This window comes from Eschrichtius robustus, chromosome 3 (assembly GCF_028021215.1).
Source record: "Eschrichtius robustus isolate mEscRob2 chromosome 3, mEscRob2.pri, whole genome shotgun sequence".
NCBI lineage: Eukaryota > Metazoa > Chordata > Mammalia > Artiodactyla > Eschrichtiidae > Eschrichtius > Eschrichtius robustus.
The window spans coordinates 101653882-101679256 of record NC_090826.1 but is presented as its reverse complement, the minus strand read 5'-3'; the positions used below and the strand labels follow the sequence as shown (position 1 = coordinate 101679256).

General features: G+C 33.0%; 1 protein-coding gene across 2 annotated transcripts in view; it reads right to left on the bottom strand.

Annotated features, from left to right (window-relative positions):
• Window positions 1-212: 212 nt before the first annotated feature.
• The window catches only part of SYCP1 (synaptonemal complex protein 1), a 166398-nt gene continuing 141235 nt past the window's right edge, over window positions 213-25375 (bottom strand). For both annotated transcript variants that reach the window (XM_068538146.1, XM_068538148.1), the window contains 5 exons: window positions 19173-19232; window positions 15520-15699; window positions 8498-8641; window positions 458-547; window positions 213-350 (listed from right to left, as the gene is read on the bottom strand). In XM_068538146.1, the coding sequence (XP_068394247.1) occupies window positions 213-350; window positions 458-547; window positions 8498-8641; window positions 15520-15699; window positions 19173-19232 (612 nt within the window). The remainder of the gene's footprint in view (window positions 351-457; window positions 548-8497; window positions 8642-15519; window positions 15700-19172; window positions 19233-25375) is intronic.

Below are 25375 nucleotides of genomic sequence, written 5' to 3'. Positions count from 1 at the left end.
AATTATCTGAATAGAATTACAAGTTTTTAAGTAACATGTGGTTATCTCCCATTTAGGCCAAAATATTAAAATATAAAGAAACAAATTAATTATGAAAATATCAAAAAAGTCTCAATTTAAGAAAATGTTTGGCTCTGTAGAAAATGAGAATAAAAAAATTAACTATAAATTTGCTGTTATTTAGGCTCCTTAATCACACTGATTTTCTGAAATTAAACAAATAGCTTTTCTGCTTCCTTTAGTTTTTGTTTCCTATCCATTTTAGCAATTACAGCCCAACGGTCCTCCTGCATTTTCCTCATAGCTCCAAGCTTCCGCATAGATCCAGGGGTTGTTAGAGATGAAGGAGTCTGAATAGAAAATAAATAAAATCATAATATGTTTAACTAAAAAAAAGAAAAAAAGAATTAAATCCAGCTTTTGAAATTTGCTTTCTGAAATAAAATTTTAAAACTACCTTTTTTGGTGTTCTAACACAAAGTTGAGAAATTGGTGGATTATTCTTCTTGTATAGTTTTTTCAATGTCTCCTCCTCTGAAACCATGCTCTTAAAGAGAAATATAAAAATATAATTTGGAGGCTGCCACCATTAATATTATATTATTAAATTTTTGTCTACATCCCACATATGAGAAGGAGATGGAGGAGTACAAGGAGGGAGAATAAAAGACGAGAGAGGGGAAAGGAAAAGAAGAGGAAAAAAAATTTGAAAGACTGAAGAAAGAAGACAATGACAAAATAAATCCTCAATCTGTCAAACAAGGACCTAGATTTTGATTCTATTAACTATATACCTAAAAGGTTATGTGGAATACAAGACGTGTATGAATAGTGTTTTTCTACTGATTTCTATTTCAGTTTCAGAGTCTTCATACTATCACTTTCCCCACCCCTTCTCCCCAACCTACTTATTTAAATACACTTAGGCTTTATAATAAGCACTCATAATCCTATAAAAATTATAAATGTTGTCAATTATCAATTTATGAATATTTTCCCAAATAATAATAGCTAACACTTATTCAGTATTTTCTTTATGTCAGGCACTACTTTAAGCACTTTGCATATTTTAATTAGTTTTAATCCTCACAACATTTTTATGACACACAAATACTACTATTATCCCCATTTTAAAGGTGAAGAACTGAGACACACAAATATTAAGTAACTTGCCCAAGACTATACAAGCTAGTAAGAGGTGGAGCCAGGATTCAAATCCAAGTAGGCTGGCTCCAGAATCCATTTCCTTAATGAATATGTTACATAAATTTAGTCAGGTAAGCAATCAGTTCACATTATCTTTTCCTGCTCATTAAAGTCACACTTAACACAAATTTCAGAAGCATCATGGATGAAAATATTCAGCCATTTTCATGAATTCTAAGATTTCAGCAGAATTCACTAAGTCACAAAGAACTGACTTTTCAGATACACTCAAATCAGTATGCACCAACTGACCAACTTAGAAAAGAGAAATTATTTTAAAAATCATATTGTAAACTATCATTAAAATTTTGCTTAGTGCATGGTAACTGAATGTTCATAATGGCTGCCTATATAAAAAGAATAAATTAACCTAATTTAAAACAAAAAAAACGTGTCTGTCCTTATAACTCTGTAGCATTCATCTTTTATGTGCTTATTGGGCACTTGTATATATCCTTTGGAGAAATGTCTGGTCAAGTCCTTTGCCCATTTCTCAACTGGCTTGTTTTTTGTCATTGAGTTACGGGAGTTCCTTATGTATTCTGGATATTAATCTCGTGTCAGATATATGATTTGCAAATATTTTCTCCCAATCTTTAACCTGTCTTTTCACTTTCTTAATAGAGTCCTTTGATGCATTTAAGTTCTTAATTTTGATGAAGTCCAATTTACCTATTTTTTTCTCTTTTTTGCCTGTGCTTTGCTGTCATCATATCCATGAAGTCCTTGCCATTCAATGTCATGATGATTTTCCCAATGTTCTTCTAAGAGTTTCATAGTTTTAGTCCTTACGATTAGGTCTTTGATTCATTCTGAGTCAATTTTTGTATATGGTGTAAGTTAAGAGTCCAACTTCATTCTCTTGCATGTGGATATCCAGTTTTCCTAGTGTCATTTGTTGAAAAAACTGTCCTTTCCCCATTGAATGATCTTGGCACTCTTGTCAAATCTCAATTGATTATATATGTGAAGATTTATTTCTGGGCTCTGTTTTTTATTACATTGGTGTATATATTTGTCTTTATGCCGGTACTATACTATTTCAATTACTAGCTTTGTAATAAGTTTCAAAGTCAGGAACTGTGAGTCCTCCAATGTTGTCTTTCTTTTTCAAGATTGCTTTAGCTATCTGGGGCCCCTTGCAAATCTGTATAAATGTATCAAATTTTCCATTTCTGCCAAAAAAGCTGTTGGAAATTTGAGAGGGAACATGTTAAATATGTACACTGCTTTTGGTAGTATTGACATCTTAACAATGTTAAGTCTTCCTATCCATGAACACAGAATTTTTTTTTCCTTATTTTTAAGTCTTTCAGCAATGTTTTGTAATTTTCAGTGTATGAGTATTTTACTTTCTTGGCTAGATTTGTTCTTAAGTATTTAATTCTTTTTAATGGTATAGTAAATAAAATTGTTTTCTTAATTTCCTTTTTGGATTATTCATTGTTGGTGTATAGAAACATAACTGACTTTCATATGTTGATCTTATACCCTTCAACATTGCTGAATTTATCTATTAGGTCTAGAAGCTTTGTTTAGGCTTTGTGATTTTCCATGTATAGATATGATCATGTCACCTGCAAATTAGAGGCAGTTTTACCTCTTTTTTACATTTGCATGCCTTTTATTTTTCTTTGTTTTTTGTATTTGTCTAATAGTTAAAAGCCATGGCTAAAACTTCCAGTACAATGCTGACTAACATTGGTGAAAGTGGGCATCCTTGTCTTATTCTTAATCTTAGGGGGAAAGCTTTCAGTCTTTCACCATTGAGTATGATGTTAGCTTTGGTTTTCATTCATACCCTTTATCATGTTGAGGAATTTTCCCTCTGTCCTAGCTTTATGAGTTTTTATCATGTCAATTGAGACGATCACTTGGATTTTTTTTCCTTCATTCTATTAATGTGGTGTATTATATTGATTTTCTTATATTGAGCCACTCTGGCATTTCTTGGATAAGTCTCATTAGTCATGGTAAATGATCCTCTTACTATGCTGTTGGTTTTGATTTGCTAATATTTTGTTGAGGATTTTTGCATCTATGTTCAGAAAGAATAATGGTTTACAATTTTCCTTTCTTGTGATGTCTTCATCTGGCTTTGGTATCAAGGTAATGCTGGCCTTATTGAATGAGTTACAAAGTGTTCTCCCTTCAACTTTTTGGAAGACTTTGAGAAGGACTGGTGCTAAGTCTTTAAATATTTGGTAGAATCCATCGATAAAGCTATCTGGTCCAGAACTTTTCTTTGTTGGGAGTTTTGGATTACTAACTCAGCTCTGATGAGGTTTTCTGTTTCTTCTTGAGCAGATTTAGGTAATTTGTGTATTTCAAGTAGTTTTTCTATTTGTATATTTCTTCTAGGTTATCTAATTGGTTGGCATATAATTATTCACAGTATTCTCTGTCTCTAAAATGTTGGTAATAACATCTCCAATTATACTTCTGACTTTAGGTATTTGCTTTTCTTTGTCAGTCTAGCTAAAGGTTTGTCAATTTAATTGATCTTTTCAAAGAAACAAATTTTGGCTTCATTGATTTTCTGTTGTTTCCTTTTCTCTAATTTGTTTATCTCCACTCTAACCTTACTATTTCCTTCCTCTGTCAGCTTTGGGCTTAGTTTGATCTTCTTTTTCTATTTCCTTAAGGTATAAAGTTAGTTTATTGATTTCTTTCTTTTTCAATGTAGGAATTTACAGCTATTACATTTCCCTTAGAGCACTGTTTTTTCTGTCTTACATAAGTTTTGGTGTATTGTGTTTTTCATTTTCACACATCTCTAAGTCAAATTTCCCTTGTGATTTCTTCTCTGATCCATTGGTTGGTTAGAAGTGTGTTAATTTCCACAAGTTTGTGAATTTTCTAATTTTCCTTCTCTTATTGATTTCTAACTTCATCTCTTTGTATTCAGAGAAGATACTTTATATGATACCTATCTTTTTAAATCTATTGAGACTTGTTTTGGGACCTATATGGTCTATCCTGGAGAATGTCCATGTGCACTTGAGAAGGATTTGCTGGATTGAGTGTTCTATACATAGCTATTAAATCCATTTGGTTTGTGTTGTTCCAGTCCTGTATTTCCTTACTTATCTTATGTCTAGCTGTTTTAACCGTTATTGAAGGTGAGGTATTGAAGTATCCAACTATTAATGGGTAGTGGTCTATTTCTCTCTTTAATTCTATAAAGCTTTACTTCATATATTTTAAGTGTTTGTTATTAGATGTGTAAATGATTAAAACTCTCATAACTTCCCGCTGTATTGAATCTTTTATTAATATATAATGTCCTTATTTGTTTCTTGTACTTTTTGATTTAAAGTCTATTTTGTCAGATATTAGTATAGCCATCCCACCTCCTTTTTGGTTACTATTTGCATATCTTTTTCCATCCTTTCACATTTAACCAATTTAAAGCTAACATGAGTCTCTTTTTGTTTACTGGAGTGTATAATATGTTTACATTTAAGTAATTACTGATAAGGAGAGACAAACTTTTGCCTTTTTTGATATTCATTTTCTATATGCTTCATAGGTGTTTTGTTTGTTTGGTTTTGGTCACTCATTTCCTCCATTACTCTCTTCTTTTGTGTTTAGGTGACTTTTTTGTTAGTAAAATGTTTTGATTCCCTTCCCATTTCCTTTTGTGTGTATTCCATAGATAATTTTTGTGGTTACCATGGGGATTACATTTAATGACCAAACATTATAGTAACCTAATTTGAATTTATACCAACTTCACTTCAATAGCCTACACAAACTGCTCTTATACAGCTCCATTCTTTTTCTGTTACTGATGTCAAAAATTACATCTTTATATATTGTGTGCCCAACAACATAGATTAATTAAGCATTTGTCTTTTAAATTATGTAGAGAATAAAAAGTGAAGTTAGAAATCAAAATTACAATCATTTCAGCTTTTATAATTTCCAATGTATTTAACTTTATAAGAGATCTTTTATTTCTTCGTCTAGCATACTTTCATTTCAACCTGAACAACTTCCTTCAGCATTTCTTGAAGAGAAGGTCTAGTGACAACTCCCTCAGCTTTTGTTTATCTGGGAATGTCTTAATTTCACTTCATTTTTGAAGGACAGTTTTGCCAGCTTAGCTGGCAAATGCTTAGCTGACAATGTTTTTCTTTCAGCACTTTGAATATGTAAACCTACTGACTTCTGGCTTCCAAGGTTTCTAATGAGAAATCAGCTGATAATCTTATTGAGGGTAACATATGTGATGAGTTGATTCTCTCTTGCTGCTTTCAAGATTCTCTCTGTCTTTTGAATGAATTTATGTTTACCAGGTGGGGAAGGGTGGAGGGAAGGGATAGTTAGGGAGTCTCCTATTGACATGTACATACTGCTATATTTAAAAAAGATTCTCTCTGTCTTTCAACAGTTTGATTATAATGTATTTTGATGTGAGTCTATTTGAATCTATCCACTTAGAATTCATTGAGCTTCTTGGATTTGTAGATTCATTAACTTCATCAAAATCTGAGAAGTTTTCAGCCATTTCTTCAAACATTCTTTCTTCCCATTTCTCTCTTCTCTTTCTGGGACTCCCACAATTCATATATTGATTTTTTGATGGTGTCCCACAAGTTTCTGAGGCTCTGTTCACTTTTCTTCATTCCTTTTTTTCTGTGCTTATACTCCATAGTTTATTGTCCTATCTTCAAGTTTACCAATTCTTTCTTCTGCTTACTTATATCTGCTTTTGAATCCCTATAATACACTTTTCATTTCAATTACTGTACTGTCAATTCCAAGATTTCTTCTTGGTTCCTTTTATAATTTCTATCTCTTTATTGTTATTCTCATTTTATTCATACATTTTTCTGTTTTTGTCTATGTCTTCCTTTAGCTCTTTGAACATCTTTAAGATGGTTGTTTTTAAAGTCTTTGTCTAGTAAGTCCAATATCTGAGCTTCCTCATGGACATTTTCTGTTGATTTGTTTTGTTCCTTTGATAGGCTATACTTTCCTTTTCTTCATATGCCTTGTGATTTTTGTTGTTGTTGTTGTTGAAAACTAGCCACTTTAATCTTATAATTTGATACATCTGCAAATCAGATTCTTCCCCTTCCCCAGGGTTTGCTGTTTATTTACTTAGATTTGTTTTGCTTTTTGTTTTACTATTAAAAGTGTCTCTGTGCATTGGATAAGCTTGTGGTGAAAATGTGAGATCTTCTTGGTTTTTTTTCTGAGCCTGTGTCTTTCCCTGGGCGTGGCTTTCTAAATGCCCTGTAAATGTGATTGATTTTGAATGTTCTAATGCTTGAACATCTGGCTCTCCAAAGAGGGGAAAAAAAGAGAGAGATAAAAGTGCAGTTTGTTCTTCTGGAAGACACTTCAGCCAGTGAGGTTTGAAACAATGGCAGCCAGACTCTGTACCTGTACCTCAGTGATCAGAATCAGCAGTCAGAACACTGAACCTTGATCTTCAGAGGACAAGGTCCTTATTGTTCACCCTAGTTCCAGCAAGACATGAGCATGGCCCTACCACATGGTTATGGGTTGGGTGATAGGTCGCCATTACCACTCTTAAGGCTGAAATTGACCAAAATTAACCATAACTTACCAGCCAAGTTTCCCTCTGGAAGTTGCAAGCATTCAAATAGTCTTTAGAGTTCCAAAATAAATTACTTCAGACAGTTTCTGCCAGTACCATTGTTGTCTAGGTGGAGAAATGGGTTCCTGGCACTTCCTACTCCACTATCTTCTCTAAGGTCATTCTAGACAATACATTTTTAAATCTTACTTTTTATAATAATTTGAATGTTCACCAAAATTTAAATGCAACAGCTAAGAAAATCACAAAAATAACTAACTTCAAGTGATAATTATAACAAATAAAGCCCGCTATGAAATGTCTTTAGGCTAGTTTAAACTGTAATAAATAAAATAAAAATAAATAAAATACTGTAGTATGTTTATTGTGCTACAAAGTTGTGATGCTCCTTTTAAAAATGAAATGAAATCATGAGTCATTCCGAATCTCAGATAAGCTAAGAAACTAGCCTAAATTCACACTACTAGAAAAACAGCATGAATTCTAGCCCTGGAATATCTAATTCCACAGCTCATGCTCTTTCTAATAATTCTCATTACATTCTTTTAATATCTGGACTTCAGTCTGAACTGGCAGTTATTATGTACAATGACATACATAGGCTATGGAGCTAGACTGTTGGTATTCAAATTTTGGCTCCATGCCTTACTAGTTATGTGACCTTAGGCAAAGTAACAGTGTGACTCAGTTTCCTCATCTGTAAAATGAGAATAACAACCCTGTCTCTACTTCTAAAGCATGAGATTGTTTCAAAAAATAACTGAAGTAATCTGTGTAAAGTCTTTACAGTAGTGCCTGGTTCACAGTTTAATCATTAAAATGCTAATCATTATCTACAAAACAAAGAGATACTAGAGTAGGGATTTTCTATAAGTTAACTTCAATAATTACAATTTTAAGACTTCAGCTACTCATTATTCCAGAACAAATGAAAGTAGAGGATCCCAAAGGAATATAAAAGCTTGAAGGATCTCATAGCTATGAGTTAGAATAATGAAACAAATGACTTTAACTGGAATTTTGTAATTAAGAATCTTTGGTAAAGTGCTCCATTTCATGTAATAAGGTTTATCTGGTTTTAAATTAAATGAGTATAAGTTTAATTATTCTCAATAAATCATTATTATGCCTTTAGAAAATACTGATATGTGTTAATATACTCATAGTAGGGAGTAATTGGTGATACAAACTGCTAGGGGAACTATCCTCCTTAAACATGTCATCTTTAACACATTATCCCATTAAGAATCATAGAAATGTTATAGTTTTCAACCAATACATTGATATAGATTTCAACCAATAAGTGGTATAAAATAAAAGAATATGTATAATATGCAAAATCAAGAGGGGTCTTGAATAACAAATTTGGCTGCAGCAAGATTAAAGATATTCACCTAGCCTTTCTTTAAAAACAAAAAAAAAAGGAAAAGAAATAACACTCTTCTGGAAACAAGAGGGTTAGTCCTCTCATATGACAACTATGTTATATCAAGTATTACAAAATGTCATGTTTTCTGAAGTTCAGGGAGATTTTTTAACCCTAATTTCTTTAAAATGCTGCAAAAGTAGAGGGTTCTGTGTTATAGTAGAGTTCTACTTTTTTTCAGTATTGCAATAATAGATACTATGCATATATATTATACATATACATCAAGAAATAATGTAGAAATATAATAATGTAAACAAATAATAAATGCTGATTATTTGTAATAATTTTACCAAAAGATCAGAAGTTTCTGAACTATCCGAATTAATATCAAACTTGAAGACCATTTTTCTCTTTTTACTACTTTCTTCAATGGGTACATTCTTGTTTTCTCTTTGCTGAATTTTTAGTTTCGTTGGTGTCTTCACAGTATATGCCTATTCAAAAAGAAAAACAATATGTTATCCCATCAAATAAAACATATATTATTAATAAAGGCAAGTTGAGGTTTTAGCAATCAATAATAATTCTCCATTATTATTGGCATGTATATGAAGTAGAAATTTTGGATAAGAATTTAATTCAGAAGTTTTTGAAAAAAATCATGGGGGAGAGAGAGGGAGAAAGAGAGGGAGGGGCAGAGAGAGAGAAAGAGAGAGAAAAGAGGCACTCCAGCTTCAGCAGTCAACAATCTTAAGAGAGACTTTAATTTTTCTAACAATGATTAAGACCCAAGACCTGAAAGCTTTTCTCACTCCATAAAAATACTTACTGATTTATTCGACAAAAAGTTTGCTTATGTTTTGTTGACAAAGTAATTCCATTAGTCAATGTTTAGTATTCCATATTACCCTGTAATATGGAATATGTAAGTTTTATAATTTTTAAAAAGTATCTTTAAAAAATAAGGGCACTGATATCAGCAAAAATGGCAGAATAAGGAGCTCCAAAAATATGCTCTTCCACAAAGCAACAAAAATGCTGGTAAAGGTGGTCAGAATCAGCTTGTTTAGAACTGTGGAAATTAACAAAAGGCTTGCAACAACCTGGAGAGTTTTGTTGTTGTTGTTGTCAATGGCTGAACTTCTGTAAGAAGAGCAAAATTAGCAGTATCTTAACTTTTCCTCATCTCATCCCCTGCTCTCTAGCTCTACGGTACCCTTAAAAAGTAACAGCCCACATTCCTGGTCCAGCCTGGCAGCCACTGGACACAGCAAAACAGAACTGGGAGCTCTTTCAAAGTTTTATTCCCAAAGAGTTGTCATTATTTGACCTGCCTAGTGGTTCTCTGGATGATTTCATTTACAGGACTGTCGGTATTTGACCCAACTCAGAGCTTACTCAGTTAAAAAAAAAAAAGCTTTCTCCTTGATGTGTGTAGGGTAGGGAATAATATTTGTCAAAAACAATTAAAGACAAGTGTGTTAACTTTGCAGCTCCCTGAGGCAATGATTAACAGTTGGGTGAGTGACAGACTAACCAAAAACCTTAAAAGGACAGCTAGGAAATAAGATGTCCATAGGGGCTTTGAAAAACTCTGATATATTCCTGGAAATACAGAAAGCCATGCTCACAGACAGGGCTGTGAGTAAGCACAGGAAAGACATGAGAAGGCCCTAAGCTCTTACCTGTGGCTCATCTTGAGGGTCTGCAAAAGCAGAAACTGAAGGCTAAGGCAGAGTTTTCTACTGTCTGGCTGAGTGTTGAAAGCATGCCCTAACACTAACTCATAGTCCTTTGTCAAAGATTGTGAGACTTATTGATCCGGGTATTTAAGGAAATCTCTATTAAAACATTAGCTGAACATTAAGCTAACTAGTAGAGACTTTAGTGGCACTCAAAGAATACAAACTTTACAGAATTAATTTAGAAAAATCACTAAACAAACAATAAAAACTATGACAAGCAGAAACAACAAACCTTGAGGAGAAGGGAGAATCTGATTTCCAGATTTGTCACTTACATTATTTTTAATGTTCAGATTTCAAGAGAAAATTATAAGCTGTGCAAATAAGAAATAATGGCTCATACATGTGTGAGGAAGCAATCAACAGAAACTATCCCTAAGGAAACCTAGTTATTGGACTTCCTAGACAAAGACTTTAAACCAACCATTTTAAATATGTTCAAAGTGAACATATTATAGTAATCTTACAGTCATATTATAGTAAGAGATAAGAAAAACCATGTCCAAAGAACTAAAGGAAAGTATAAAGACAATGTCAAACCAAATGGAACATCAATAGATGGATAGAAATTATTTTTAAAAGAACCAAATAGAAATTCTGGAGTTGAAAAGTACAATAACTGAAATGAAAAATCACTAAAGAGGCTCAACATCAGATTTGAGCAGGTAGAGGAAAGAATCCATGAACCTGAAGATAGTTCAACTGACATTATCCAATCTGAGTAACAGAAAGAAGAAAAAAGAAAAATGAAAAGAGCCTCAGAGACCTGTGGGACACCATCACCCATACCAACATACACATAATGGGAATGAGAGCAGAGGGAATTCCCTGGTGGTCCAATGGTTAGGACTCTGTGCTTCCAGTGCAAGTGGCCTGGGTTCAATCCCTGGTTGGGGAACTAAGATCCTGCAAGCCACGTGGCACAACCCCAAAAAAATAAATATAAAAATAAAAAAAGAATGAGAGCAGAGAGAGAAAGGGCAGAAATAATACTTGAAAAAATAATGACTGAAAACCTCCCAAATTTGATGTAAACATTAATCTGTACATCCAAGAGGCTCAACAAGCTCCAAGGAAGATAAAATCAAAGAGATCCACACCTAGACACATCATAACCAAAATGTCAAAAAACAAAGAGAAACTTGAAAGTAGCAAGAGACAAGGGACTCACCATATACAAGGTATCTTCAATAATATTAATGGCTGATTTCTTATCAGAAACCAGAGAGTCCATAAAAGATTGACATGTCCAAATGCTAAAAGGAACCGTTACCAAATAATTCTATATCCAGCAAAACTGTCCTTCAAAAATGAAGGAGAAATTAAGATATTCCTAGATAAACAAAAATTGAGAGAATTTGTCACAAGCAGACCTTCCCCACAAGAAATACTAAAGGCAGTCCTTCAGGCTGAAATGAAAGAACACAAGACTCAAATTCATATGAAGAAATAAAGAGCACCAGAAAAGGACACTGCATAGATAATTATAAAACATAGTATAAATATATTTTTGTTTGTAACTCTGTTTTTCCTATCTGATTTTAGACACAGATATATAAAGCAATAATACTGTATCGATGGGCTTAAAATGTATAAATATGTGACTTATGTGACAATGATAGGACAAAAGAGAAAGAGGGAACAAAGATATATTGGGGCAAAGTTTTTATATACCATTGAAATTACACTGACATTAATTCAAACTAAATTTAAGTTAAGGTGTTAACTGTACTTTTCAGCTAATCACTAAGAAAATAATTCCAAAAGTATAGTAAAACCCAAAAAGATTAAAGTGGTATACTAGGTAATACCTATTTAACACAAAATAAGACAGTAATGGAAAGATACAGGAACAAAAAGACATAAGACATATAGAAAACAAAGAACAAAATGGTGGACCTAAGTTCTACATTATTAGTAATTACATTAAATGTAAGTCAATTAAACATTCCAATCAAAATGCAGAGATCGTCAGAATGAATGATGGAAAAAAGCATGATCCAACTATGTGATGCCCACAAAAGACACAATTTAGATTCCATAACATGAATAGGTTGTCAGTAAAAGGGTGATAAAAGATAAACCATGCAAATAGTAAACAAAAAGAGCTAATATCAGATAAAGTATACTTTAAAAAAAAGATTACTAGTGACAAAAGGAATATTTTATAAAGGTAAAAGAGTTAATCCATCAAGAAAAGATAATTGGTATTAAGTATACATGCAGCTAACAATATAGCCCCAACACATGAACCAAAAACTGGGAAAATTAGATAATTCAACAGTAATAGTAGGAGACTTCCATACCCCCACTTTCAATAATGAAAAGAACAACCAGACATAAGATCAGCAAGGAAATATAATACTTGAACAACACTATAAACCAGCTAGATGGATACTTAGCAAAATCACAAATTTGGAAATACAATGCATTCCTAAATAACCAATGGGTCAAAAAATAAATCACAAGGGAAATTAGAAAGTACTTTGAGAGAATGAAAAGGAAAATACAACAGACTTATGGGATACAGTGAAATCAGTGCTTAGAGAGAAGTTTATAGATGTAAATGTCTACATTAAAAATTACGATCAAGACATGATAATTAAATACAGTATGGTACACTGAGTTGGATCCTGGAAGAGAAAGAGGACATTAACGGAAAAACTGTGAAATCCAAATCAAGTCTGAAGTTTAGTTAATAGTAATATACCAATGAATGATTCTTAGTTTTGACAAATGTACCTGGTAATGTAAGATGTTAACAATGGTGAAAACTGGGTGAGGAATATAAAGGGATTCTCTGTATTACCTTTGTAACTTTTCTATAGATCTAAAATTAATTGCAAAATAAAACTTCATTTGAAATAAAAAGTAAGGTCACCACACCACCAGAATAGCTAAAATCTAAAAGATGAAAAATACCATGTGGTGACAAGGATGCGCAGCAATCAGAACTCTCATTCACTGGTAGCCAGAATGTACAATAATTTGGTACAATAAATTGGTACAATAATTTTTTTTAAAACATGATTGGCAGTGTGATACAATAAGAAATATATATATATTTGGTCTTTGTCCTTGGTTCCTGACACACAACTTCTAAAATCCTTGTAATTTCCTGAGTGACAGGGTTGACAGGAGGCATCTTTTGGTATAATATTTGGTCTTTGTCCCCTGTGATGTTGACAGGAGAGTTTTTTGTTATTCATAATGAGCTCCTTTCAACTTACCTGAGTTTATGCTAATGAAATAACAGGTGGTAGGGGGTGCTTCAGCATGATAGCTTCAGGATGGTGGCTGGTTGCCAGGAAGACCAAGGCATGATTAGAAGTTTGGAACCTTTCACCCCACCCCCTGAACTCCTAGGAGGGGAGATGGGTTAAAGACTGAGTTAATCACCAATGGCCGATGATTTAACAAATCATGCCATGTAATGAAACCTCCATAAAACCCCTAAACAATGAAGTTCAGAGAGCTTCCAGGTTGGTAGACACATGGAGGTGTTGGGAGGGTGGCACTCCCGGAGAGGCATGGAAGCTTCTGTGCCCCTTTCGCCATACCTTGTGCCCTATGCATTTTTTCTATTTGGCTGTTCCCAAATTGTATCCTTTATAAAAACTGGTAATAGCAAGTAAAGTAATTTCCTGAGTTCTGTGAGTCATTCTAGCAAATTATTAAACCTGAGAAGGGAGTTGTGGGAACCCCCAATTTATAGCCAGTTGGTCAGTAGTACAAGTGGCAAGCCAGGACAGTGTCTAAAATGGAAGCCTGTGGGACTGAGCCCTTAACCTGTGGGGTCTACATTAACTACATTAACTACAGTGTCAGAATTGAATCAAATTGCAGGACACCTAGTCTGGAGAACTGGAGAATTGGCTGGTGTGGGAAAACACACACACACACATTTTGTATCAGAGTAAAAACAGCTCAGGCTATATCTGTTAACATGGAATGTATTATGCATAACCCTGTAACCCAGCAATTTCACTTCTATGGACATACCCAACCAAGATGTATACATGTCAAGCAATACATTTTTATAGCAATGCTATTCATAAAAGCCCACTCTGGAAGCTAACCAAATGTCCATTAACATTACAAGAGATAAAGAAGCTGTGGTACAGTCACACCATGAAATACCAAATAAAAATAAAGCAACTTCAAGCAACAATGTGGATGAATCTCATAAACATAATGTTAAGTGGAAAATGTCAAAACAAAAAGAATATGATTCTAATTATAGAAAATGCAAAAACAGGTACATATAAAACTAGAATTTGGGACAGCAGTTGGCCTTGGAGGAAGGGCTAGTGACTGGAAGGGGAAACAATCAGCTCTTCTGAAGTGATAGTAATAGTCTCTTTTAATCTGAGTGCTAGTAATAAGGTTAAGTTTGGTTTGTAAAGATTCATCAAGTTGTATAATTATGATCTGCACATTTTTCTTGCAATAATTTCAATAAAAAGTTTTTTTAAGTAAGGTCATTCTTCAACAGAGATCATTTCATATTTTGAATAACAGAATAGTAAATACAACAAAATAATTTTATATAAAAGACTTGTTAAAAAAAACTATTCTTTTTTTAAAAATACAATAAAAATAAAATAAAAACAATATATCTTTTTTTTAAAAGCCTCGCTAAGCTATGTACTTTACTAATTTTCATAAATTCCACGAGGTGCATAATATTGTATATATAACAGGATATGAGTGGAACTCTTCCTTTTGCTCTGGAATTGTCAACTAAAGCACAAAGCTGGGGGAAAGTGCCAGTAACACATATTCTAAAGAAAGCTACCTATAATTAAGGCCAGCTCCTTCTCTAAGGCTTATTAAAAGGTGATAGAACAGGCCCAACAATCACCAAATACCTCTCTTATTCCCAGTTATTTTAAGGAAACTGGGAGGTTAAAGCACAAAATTTCCGCTTAGGGGGTAAAGACAGGTTGAAATACTCTTCCCCGCGACTCCCAAGACAAGTGAGGATATAACTTTAAAAAGCAGCCTTATAAGAAGGGGAGACTGGCATCTCATTCCCTAAGTGGATATAAACCTAGGCAGAAAATTTGTCTATCTGTCTTTGTGTCTGCCTGAGCAAAGTAAAAAGAAATTAGAGAGAGATAGATGGCAGAGAGCAGGAAAGGGGGAGTCAGAAGTAGAGCATTATGCACCACCATTTAGCATTGAAAGGTTGAATGAATTCCCCATGGATTAAATGGACATGTCGAAGATAGCTAGAAATGAGCCACCTTGTTAGTGGCACCTGCTCCACAGGGCTGACTGCTAAGTAAAAGACTCCAGCAGCAAGATGATGAGGAGTAAACAGCAAAGGGAGGTAACTGAGGTCATACTGGAAAACGCAAGTCAAAACCAGATTTTGTACATCAGGGACCTATGCACTGGTGAATGCCAGAAAGTGATAAAATTTGCCCAAGATGTCATTAAGTTGTGAACAGTGATAGATTAAAAAAATGAAACCATTTTGTGCTGGTATAACAAATAATTGAAACTTTAAAGAAAATGGTTTCATGTCTATGTGTGTGATACCAGATATATGGTATGTGATAACAGAGACTTCTTTTTTATTAAAAAAAATTACTACTTTCTTAGAAATTTTAGCAACAAACCTTTGGTAATGGTGTAGATAAAGTATTTTTGGCAGATGTCCACAGACAGTCTCTTTTATCTTTTGATTTGCCATAATCAGCTGATGGGAAGTTTCCAGATATATTTTGTGAAGGAGCTGCTTTAGAATCAAGTTTCCAGTAACTAGTTTCAGGTGTTTCCATTAAAGATGTCTGTGTTTTCTATATTGAACAACAAAAGTGAATAAAGTCATCATTAAATGTCATTTTAATTAAAGTACAGCAGAAATACAGAAATATCACTGAAATAAACTAGAATTTACCCCCAAATTTAGTATTGATTAGATAACTTTGAATAAATTTCACTTATCTTCTTTGTCACTTTATTTTCCCATTTAAGATGCAAATGGTATTTGCCCCTCTTTGTCTTCACAGAGCTGCTATGAAAACAAGTAAGACATCTCAACTCCCTATTTGACCAAAAGTTGAGAATTCTCCAGAGAAAAATCTCTATTCCTGGTGGCAAAAAAATCTTAATCTGAGGTTCATTCCAGTAGCCTAACAGCCAAAGGGCATTCTCTTTTATGCTTTCATATTTCCTCTATCATCTATAAAAATATCAGCTTTTCCTATCCACCAGTTTCATTCCCCCCTCCAAAAAAAAAAAAATAGAGAAGAAAAATTATGAAAGTAAAGAACTAGAGAAATTTTCAGGGCAAGATAAAGGTAGCTGATTAGAAGGCACAAACTACTATGTATAAAATAAGTAAGCTACAAGGATATACTGTACAGCACAGAGAATATACCCAATATTTTATAATAACTATAAATGGAGTATAACCTTTAAAAATTGTGAACCTCTATGTGTATACCTGAAACTTATATAATACTGTAAGTAAACTATACCTCAATTAAAAAATAAAATATAAATTTTTAAAAAGGAGCTAAATGAGGTAATTTGAAGGTTTCTTGCCCAGTTCTAGTGATCTCACTTCATTATCCTTTTTCCAATAGGTATGAATTTTGGCAGCATTTTTTCCACAGAGTTGCATTTCTATATCCTTTTCCATAAATATTTCTATATCCTTTTCCATAAATATTTCTATATCATAGTTGATAACACAATTTTGATGAAAGCAAATTTTCTTCTGCTCTCTGGACTCATCAGGAGTCATCCTCAAAATCTCCAAAATGTAACTGCTTTCATGGACAAATTTTTCTTACCCAAAAGGACTGAGAATGGCAACTACACCACCTTGTGGTCATATCTTGGAATCTAACATTTCCCTAGTAGCCTAAAAGAAAATGCACCAGCATTCTAGACTACTGAAATAACCCTCTTTGTAATACATCATGAAAATGTATATACTTTCCTACAAGTTACATTCTTTTTTGAATATTACATTTCCAATGATGCATATATATATAGAACATATGATTTTCTCTTGTTCTTTTTAAACAAACATTTATTTGGCATTTCCTATGTGCCAAGCACTATTTTAAATGCTTCACAAAGCATTAAATGAGATAATAATCTCATTTAATCTTCATAACAACTTTAGGGAAAAGGTACTATTATTATCCCTAGGTGATAAAACTGAAGCATGAAGAAGTAACATTCCCAACCTCAGAAATGTTTGATAAACCTAATGATTATTATATATAAGGCTTGTGATACTTCAATATTGTTGGAATAAAGCATAGCACACAAAAGCCTATTTAAATCTTTTCATTTCTTTTATCATTTTCTTATTATTTGCAATATATATATCTAGACACCCATATAAAATATAGGGAACTAACTAATCTACTTGATAACATATATAAATAATAGACATATATTACTGGAATTATACATAAATCAAAACAACTCTATAAGAATATGTGATATATACTTTCATAATATGAACACATTCTATATTTAGAAATAAATATTGGAGTTTAACCAATTTATTATCTTCATCAGACACTTCGCTTAGACTATATCTAACCCTTCTGGCTAATTTTAATATGACAATAATTTCTCCAAATATGATGTTTTCAAATGTCTATCACAGTGTCTGGACATATGAAGCACCTAATATTCACTCACAGGTACAATATTTCTTTTTTTCTTCTCTTTGAACCCAAATGTAACAAAATTATAGCACTGTCTATACCAAAAAACTGAACATCGTTATTTGGTATAGACAAACATATACAAACAATATACAAACAAACAAGACAAACAATATACTCTGTTACTTTCAGTTTATAGTTAAAGGAACTTCTGTGGGGACTTAGGAGACTACATCACTGTGTATAAGGAATATTTAATCATTTTAACTAAAATTTGCAATAAAACTCTTCTGTAATAATTCTATATTACCAACTGGATTAGAAGCTGAATATAATAACCTCCCTTTCTCATACCTGATGCTTCCTTCTATGCACAGGGAACATTCCTAACTTCTCTCTGCTTCCTTAGGGAAACAGCAATGACTTAATGGGATTGTTGAATATGGAAGGAGTAACAGGGGACATATAGTTCAGCCCCTTCCTTACTCCTCCTGTTGGGTACCAGAAGAAGCACACATTCTACTCTATGCCATGCATTTTACAAGAGCAGGCCATTCAAGTAGGTACACTTGTCCCAGTCTAGCTCTACCTGTGATAGAGTAGATAAACTTGTTTAATTTAGGATTTCAGGATTAAGAAATCCTGTTGCCTTCAAATATAAGCCACACTGTCCAATATTATTTGTCAATAATAAAGATATTATGTTGATTTTTCACTGCCTTTCTCAGTTGGCTTAGACTTAAGAGAGCAAGATGTCATTTATTTAGCCCTCTCAAACCTCAAAATTAAACACAATCTAAACATGAGCTTTAGAATTTTTAATTGAAATATTTTCCCCCAATGTTGGAAATTTCTCAAGAAACACAGAAGTACCTAACTAATTTAATGCTATAATAAAAACTATAAAAGAATAAAATCTCTAAATTTCCAAATGACAAATGCTTTGAAATTTTTTAGCTAATGCTTTTGAATTAACAAATAGAAAGAAACAATTTTGGAAATGAAATTGTGTGAGATATATATATATATATATATATATATATTTAATTTTTATTGGGGTATAGTTGATTTACAATGTTGTATTAGTTTCACAGGTACAGCAAAGTGAATCTGTTATACATATACATATATCCAGTCTTTTTTAGATTCTTTTCCCATATAGGCCATTACAGAGTATTGAACAGAGTTCCCTGTGCTATACCATAGGACCTTATTAGTTATGTATTTTTATATAGTAGTGGGTATATGTCAATCCCAACCTTCCAATTTATCCCTCCCCCACCCTTACCCCCTGGTAACCATAAGTTTATTTTCTACATCTGTAACTCTATTTCTGTTTTGTAGATAAGTTCATTTTTAGATTCCACATATAAGCAATATCATATGATATTTGTCTTTCTCTGTCTGACTTTACTTCACTTAGCATGATAATCTCTAGGTCCATCCATGTTCCAGCAAATGGCATTATTTTGTTCTTTTTAATGGCTGAGTAATATTCCATTGTATATATGTACCACATCTTCTGTGTGATATATTTTTGATGTTATTTTCCCATTTATGAACAAAAAAAATTTACCAAGATGTTAGAAAGTGAAATGGTTATAAAGAAATCTATGAGAGTTATATAAAACTCTTACCTTGTCTTTTTTTTCTTTGAGAGTAACTGTGTTTTCTTTTGCCTCTCTTTTGAGGTTTGCCTATTAAAAAAGAATATCAAGTACATATAATGTAGTCATTACTATTATAAAAAATTAATGTTCCTATTATCAAATCTTTCCTAAGAAGTATTAACAAAGAATACTGCCTTCTAAATCTTATAAAATAATGAAAAGAAAAAAGAAAAACAAATTAGTTCCTTTCTACAAAGGTATGTTATTTGATGTTGATTATCTTTTTAAAAAATTCTGATCTGTCTCCAGCAGTCATCTGTGGACTCGTTAAGTCCTTTAAAATGCTGAATCTCAGCTTTCTCATTTGTAAAATGAAGTGGATGGATCAGCGTATAAAGTAAGGGTATATACAAGTAACTAACTGTAAAGAGCTGCAAAGAGATCCAAAATATTGTGAGCCTTTAGAGGCAGAATTCCCTTTTTCTCTGTGTATGGAGAAAAGCAATTCAGTTGGACACTGAATAATCAATTTTCAACGTGAGATAAACAGGTATGAGAGAGAAAAAGAAAGTACAAAAAAAGTACAAAATACTTACAAAATAATACATCATTTCTCTAGTACTCCAGGAAGTAATACATTTTGCTGGAGATTAGGGCATGTGTATTCAGTGGGAAGAAAAGAAAAATTAACCCTGGCCTAGAGAAAAGAATATGTGCAATGCCTTTAATATGACAGTCATCTGGAAAACAGAATGGTTACAGCTCCAAGGAGCCTTAAAGGTCTCAGAGAAGAAAAAGTTTCAATAAGCACAACTTTAGGCAAACTCGCCTTGCCTGCCCATGATGCCTATGCCAATACCTGCACTCACTGAATGTCTGTGTACACCATGGTATCTCTCCTAAAGTGCTGCTCCTAACCAGAGAACACACTTCACACCATGAAAGAAGCTGGCAATAAGCTGATGTAACAGTAGTCACTGCTCTTATTATGTATCCTATCAACTACCAATAGTTAATCTTCAGTTATCACAACTGGGGTCTACTCTATGGGGATGAAATGCTGTCTTCTAGGATAAAGTATACCCTCTAAACTAGCTAAATTACACTGATTCTCAGAATACATATCTTGGCCTCTAGAGGACGGAAGGGAGAAAGCACCTCCCAAAACTGCACTTTCTCTACAACTCTGACTTTTGCTACTCTGGAGATCTTAGTACAGTCTGTTCTAATACAACATGGGTTTCCAAGGTGTGAATTAGCTCATATACAAAGGTATATCTTTGGTAGTGTCTAATTAATCATGAGTTCCCTAAGACAAAAGTGATGGGCAGTCCACTAAGGTACCTATTTAATCTGAGTAACTAAAAAATGCCTGTAATATGGTCTGGTAAAGAGAGGATTGACTTGAGGCACAGGAGAATATGATAGCCCTGTGCCCAAATTTCATACCTGAATAAATTTACAAACCTAGAACCCTCTAAATTAAACAAAAGCCTGGTACAATTGTGGAAGGATTTTGCAATAATATCACAAATTCATACTGAATCCTTCCTACTACCATGTGCACTGAGAGAAATACTAAGACTTATGGGTAATTGGGCATTGACTATTAGCTAACACCAATTCTTGTAACCCATAATGTTATTATTTTTTCACTAGTTTGAGCGCAGGTATACTGGGGTCAGGTGATAAATAGCACTTAATCCAAGTCCACCTCATGGTGAGCCCACGGAACCATAAACCTATCTTGTGGTCATTTCTTTAGATCCTGAGTATACAGCTGAATAGATAAACTCAATAAGTGGCAAAATCCCCACATTGGTTCTGACTACAGAGTGACAGATTTTTATATTTGGAAGGACCAATTGGAAGACTTTAAAACTCTCCTTCCATATCAAGAATGTAAACAAATATACAAAATACCACATCTCACTAGGAAGAGATTAAGGCACCATCAAGAGATGAAAGATATAGGAAAGGTGATTTAGTACAGTCTCACAAAGCCAACCTATTTTAAGCGGAAGCTAAGACTGTCATTCGGTAACAATTTCTTCATACCAACTGGTATGTAAAATAGGTCAAAATCGGGATTGGCATATTGACTAGGATCAAAATTGAAAACTAAGAAAAAGTTTCATACAAAACATGAGCTCAACTTAAATAATGGAATTGTGATTACAGAACAGAATATGTGTTTTTATTAATCCTGATAATGTAAAATAATAAAACATAAAAATTGTATAGGCAAAAGAATAGGCAGTAGGAGAAAGTGTTAGATAAATTGTTTAAAAATATAAAGGTAACGAGTAAAATAATTTAAAAAACTATATACACCTCTCAAATCAACCAAAAATACACACACATACAATTTAGAGAAAAAGACAATAAAATAAATATTAATATGTAATGTAAAATAAAATGACAAAAGCATGATTAAAATATATATCATATTGATAAGGGTTAATATCCAGAATATGTAAGGAACTCACACAACTCAACCAAAAAAAAACCAAATAATTTAAAAATGGGCAAAGGACATGAATAGACGATTCTCCAAAGAGGATATACAAATGGCCAACAAGCGTATGAAAAGATGCCCAACATCACTAATTATAAGAGAAATGAAAATCAAAACTACAATGAGCTATCACTCACACTCCTTAGGAGGATGACCACTATCAAAATAATAGAAAATAAGTGTTGGCAAGGATGCAGAAAATTCAGAACCCTTGCACACTATTGGCAGAAATGTAAAATGGTACAGTTGCTACAGAAGACTGTATGGTGGTTCCTCAAAAATTAATAATAGAATTACCATATGATCCAGGAATCCCACTTTTGGGTATATATCCAAAAGAATTCAGAGCAGGATCTCCAAGAGACATTTGCACACCCATGTTCATTAATTACAACATTAATCACAATAGCCAAGAGGTGGAAGCAACCCAAATGTCCATCACAGATGAATGGATATTCATCCATGTGGTATATACATGCAATGGAATATTAGGCAGCCTTAAAAAAAAAGGAAATTCTGTCACATGCTACAAATGGATGAACCTTGAAGATATTATGCTAATTGAAATAATCCAGTTACAGAAAGACAAATACTGCATGGTTCTACTCATATGAAGTATCTAAGGTAGTTAAAATCATAGAAACAGAAAAAAGGTGGTTGGAAGGGGAATTAGTGTTTAATGGATTTAGACTTTCAGTTTTGCAAGATTAAAAAGTTCTAGAGATCTATTGTACAACAATATGTATATGCTTAAAACTATTAAACTGTATACACTTAAAAAGTGTTAAGATGGATGGTAAATTTAATGTACATATTTTTACCATGATTAAAAAAAATAAAACTACAACCATTCTATCTTATGAATATCAATATGAAGGTACTAAGTAAAAATATTAGCAAACAGAATCCAGCATCACATTAAAGATACTTCATGACCAAATGGAGTTCATTCCAGAAATGCAAGAATAATTTAAAAATACGTATCATATCAATAAATACTATTGGGAAAAATAAGCTACTAAATAAAAAGAGACTCTCAGATTAGACTCCATCAGGGTTAATAAGAAATGGACAAAAACATATAAGACAAACAAGTCCAAAAAGAAAGTTAGGATCACAACACAAATATCAGGCAAAGCTGGCTTCAAAGCAAAAAGGACAAAGATGAAAGATACAGTTTCCAAGGAGCAATTAATTAGTATAAACTTTTACACAATGAATAGTATTCATCAAAACATGTAAAGCAAAGTTGGCTGAGAACTCACAAAGAAGAGAAATATAACAGTAATAAACGCTTAACTCCTTCTTTCAGCTCATGATTGATCAAACAAAAAATATATAACAAAGTTAAAGTAGATGTCAAAAAAAACTGATACAGTAGATCAAACTGTTTGGTAAAGGTGGAAGAGTGAAGGCAGATTATAAAATCTTCCTCTCCCTACACTAACAAAAAAGTATAAAGGGAGGGAGGAAAGGTAAGTAGTCAAGAACTGGCAAAAATGAATTCAACAACAGAAACATACCATATCAGGCCATAATCTCTGATTCTAGTGAAGGTTCAGCATGAAAGATACAGAGTACAGCTGTGCTGATTTGACTCAAGGTGTCTCCTAATCTAATCACTACTTACATGGTATTGGTGAAAGTGAACACATATAATAATGAGAAGAATTGTCACTAATATACCTGAATTTGTTAGAAGAGATCTGAGGGAATAAGCAGGCAGTCCAGGAAAAAGAAGCCTAGGAAATGCATGAAAAATGACTAAATCTTATCATTTTGGTCTCTCTAGTCTGGACAAAAAAGCATAACAACCATACCCGTATAGAATTAATTATCCTTGCCAATAAATAGAACATATTAGAAATAAAGTCAAAAGACAAAATGTAAAAAAGAAGAAAAGATTCCCCTGAAGGAGCAGAAAACATAAAAAATATGAGATTCATTGAAAAACCACGTGAATTTTGTCCTTATCCCTGGGTCCACCTCTCATCACCTTGTAAGTGAGGTATACCAAATCATGATACTCTTATCTTTTCCCTCATAAAATTGGGTAAGTGAGGAAATACAGCTTGGAAGAGAGATTGGAAAAATGGCAAAAATGAATAACCATAGCTTATCCTGTTGGATAGACACATGGGCTCCAGGGCTTCAGCCTGAGTTGGTTAAAAGATGTGAAGCCTAAGGAAAAAATCATCACAAAAAAACTACAGACCAATCTTTCTTATGAATCTAGGTGCAAAAATTCCTCAACAAAATACTAGCAAACCAAATCTAGCAGAATACAAAGAAGATTATATGTCATGACAAAGTAGGATTTCTCCCAAGAACTGAAACTGAATTTCATCAAAATTAAAGACTTTGTGCTACAAATGATACCATCAAGAAACTGAAAAGACAATTCAAAGAATGGGAGAAAATGTTTAAAAATCTTATATCAGATAAGGGACTTATATCTAGAATATACAAAGAACTCTTAAAACTCAATACTAAAAAAATAAGTAACCTAATTTTAAAATAGGCAAAGTATCTGAATAGATATTTCTCCAAAAAAGATACACAAATGGCCAATAGCACATGAAAAGATGATCAACATCATTAGGCATTAAAGAAATACAAATCAAAACAACAATGATATACCATGCCACACCCACCTGGATGATTATATCAAAAAAAGACAACAACAAGTATTGGTGAGGTTGTGGAAAAATTGAGACCTTCATGCACTGCTAGTGGGAATCCAAAATGGTACAGTTGGTTTAGAGAACAGTTGGGCAGTATCTTAAAATATGAAACATAGAGACACCATATTACCCAGCAATTCTACTCCTACATATATAATCAAGAGAAATGAAAACATATATCCTCACAAAACTTGTACACAAATATTCTTAACAGCATTATTCATAATAGTCAAAATGGAAACAACCCAAATTTCTATCAATTGATAAATGGATAAATAAAACAGTATACCCATGTAACAAAATATTATTCAGCAATAAAAAGGAATGAAGTACTGATATATGCTAGGACATGGTTGGAACTTGAAGACATTATGCTCAGTGAAACAAGACCATATATTATATGATTTCATTTAAGTGAAATATCCAGAAGAGGTAAATCTTATAGAAACAGAAAGTAGATCATTGATTGACTAGAGCTAGTGAATTTGTTGATGGTAGCAAAGGGGCAGGTATAATTGTTGCTGGGGGGTTGATACATATATTCTAAAACTACGTAGCAGTGATGGTTGCACAACTGTCAGTAACTGTCAATATATTTAAAAACCACTGAATTGTACATTTTAAATGGATGATTATATAGTACATAAATTATATGTCAATGAAACTGTTTTAAAAAACTTTCAGAGCTGAGCAGGGAAACAGACAAAGTTGGGGACTTTAACACCCCTCTTTCAGCTACTGATAGAATTACTAGGCAGAAAGTCAGCAAAAATGTATAAAACCTGAACAACACAACCAACTAATTACGTTTAATTGACATTTATAGTACACTCCACCAACAACAGCATAACATACATTTGTTTCAAGCACCTACAGATCATTCACCAAGACAGACCATATTCTGGGCCATAAAGCAAACCTCAACAAATTTAAAAGAATGAAACTGCTATGGACTAAATGTTTGTATCCCCCCAAAATTCATATATCAAGGCCTTAACACCCAGTGTGGAATGGTGTTTGGAGGTGGG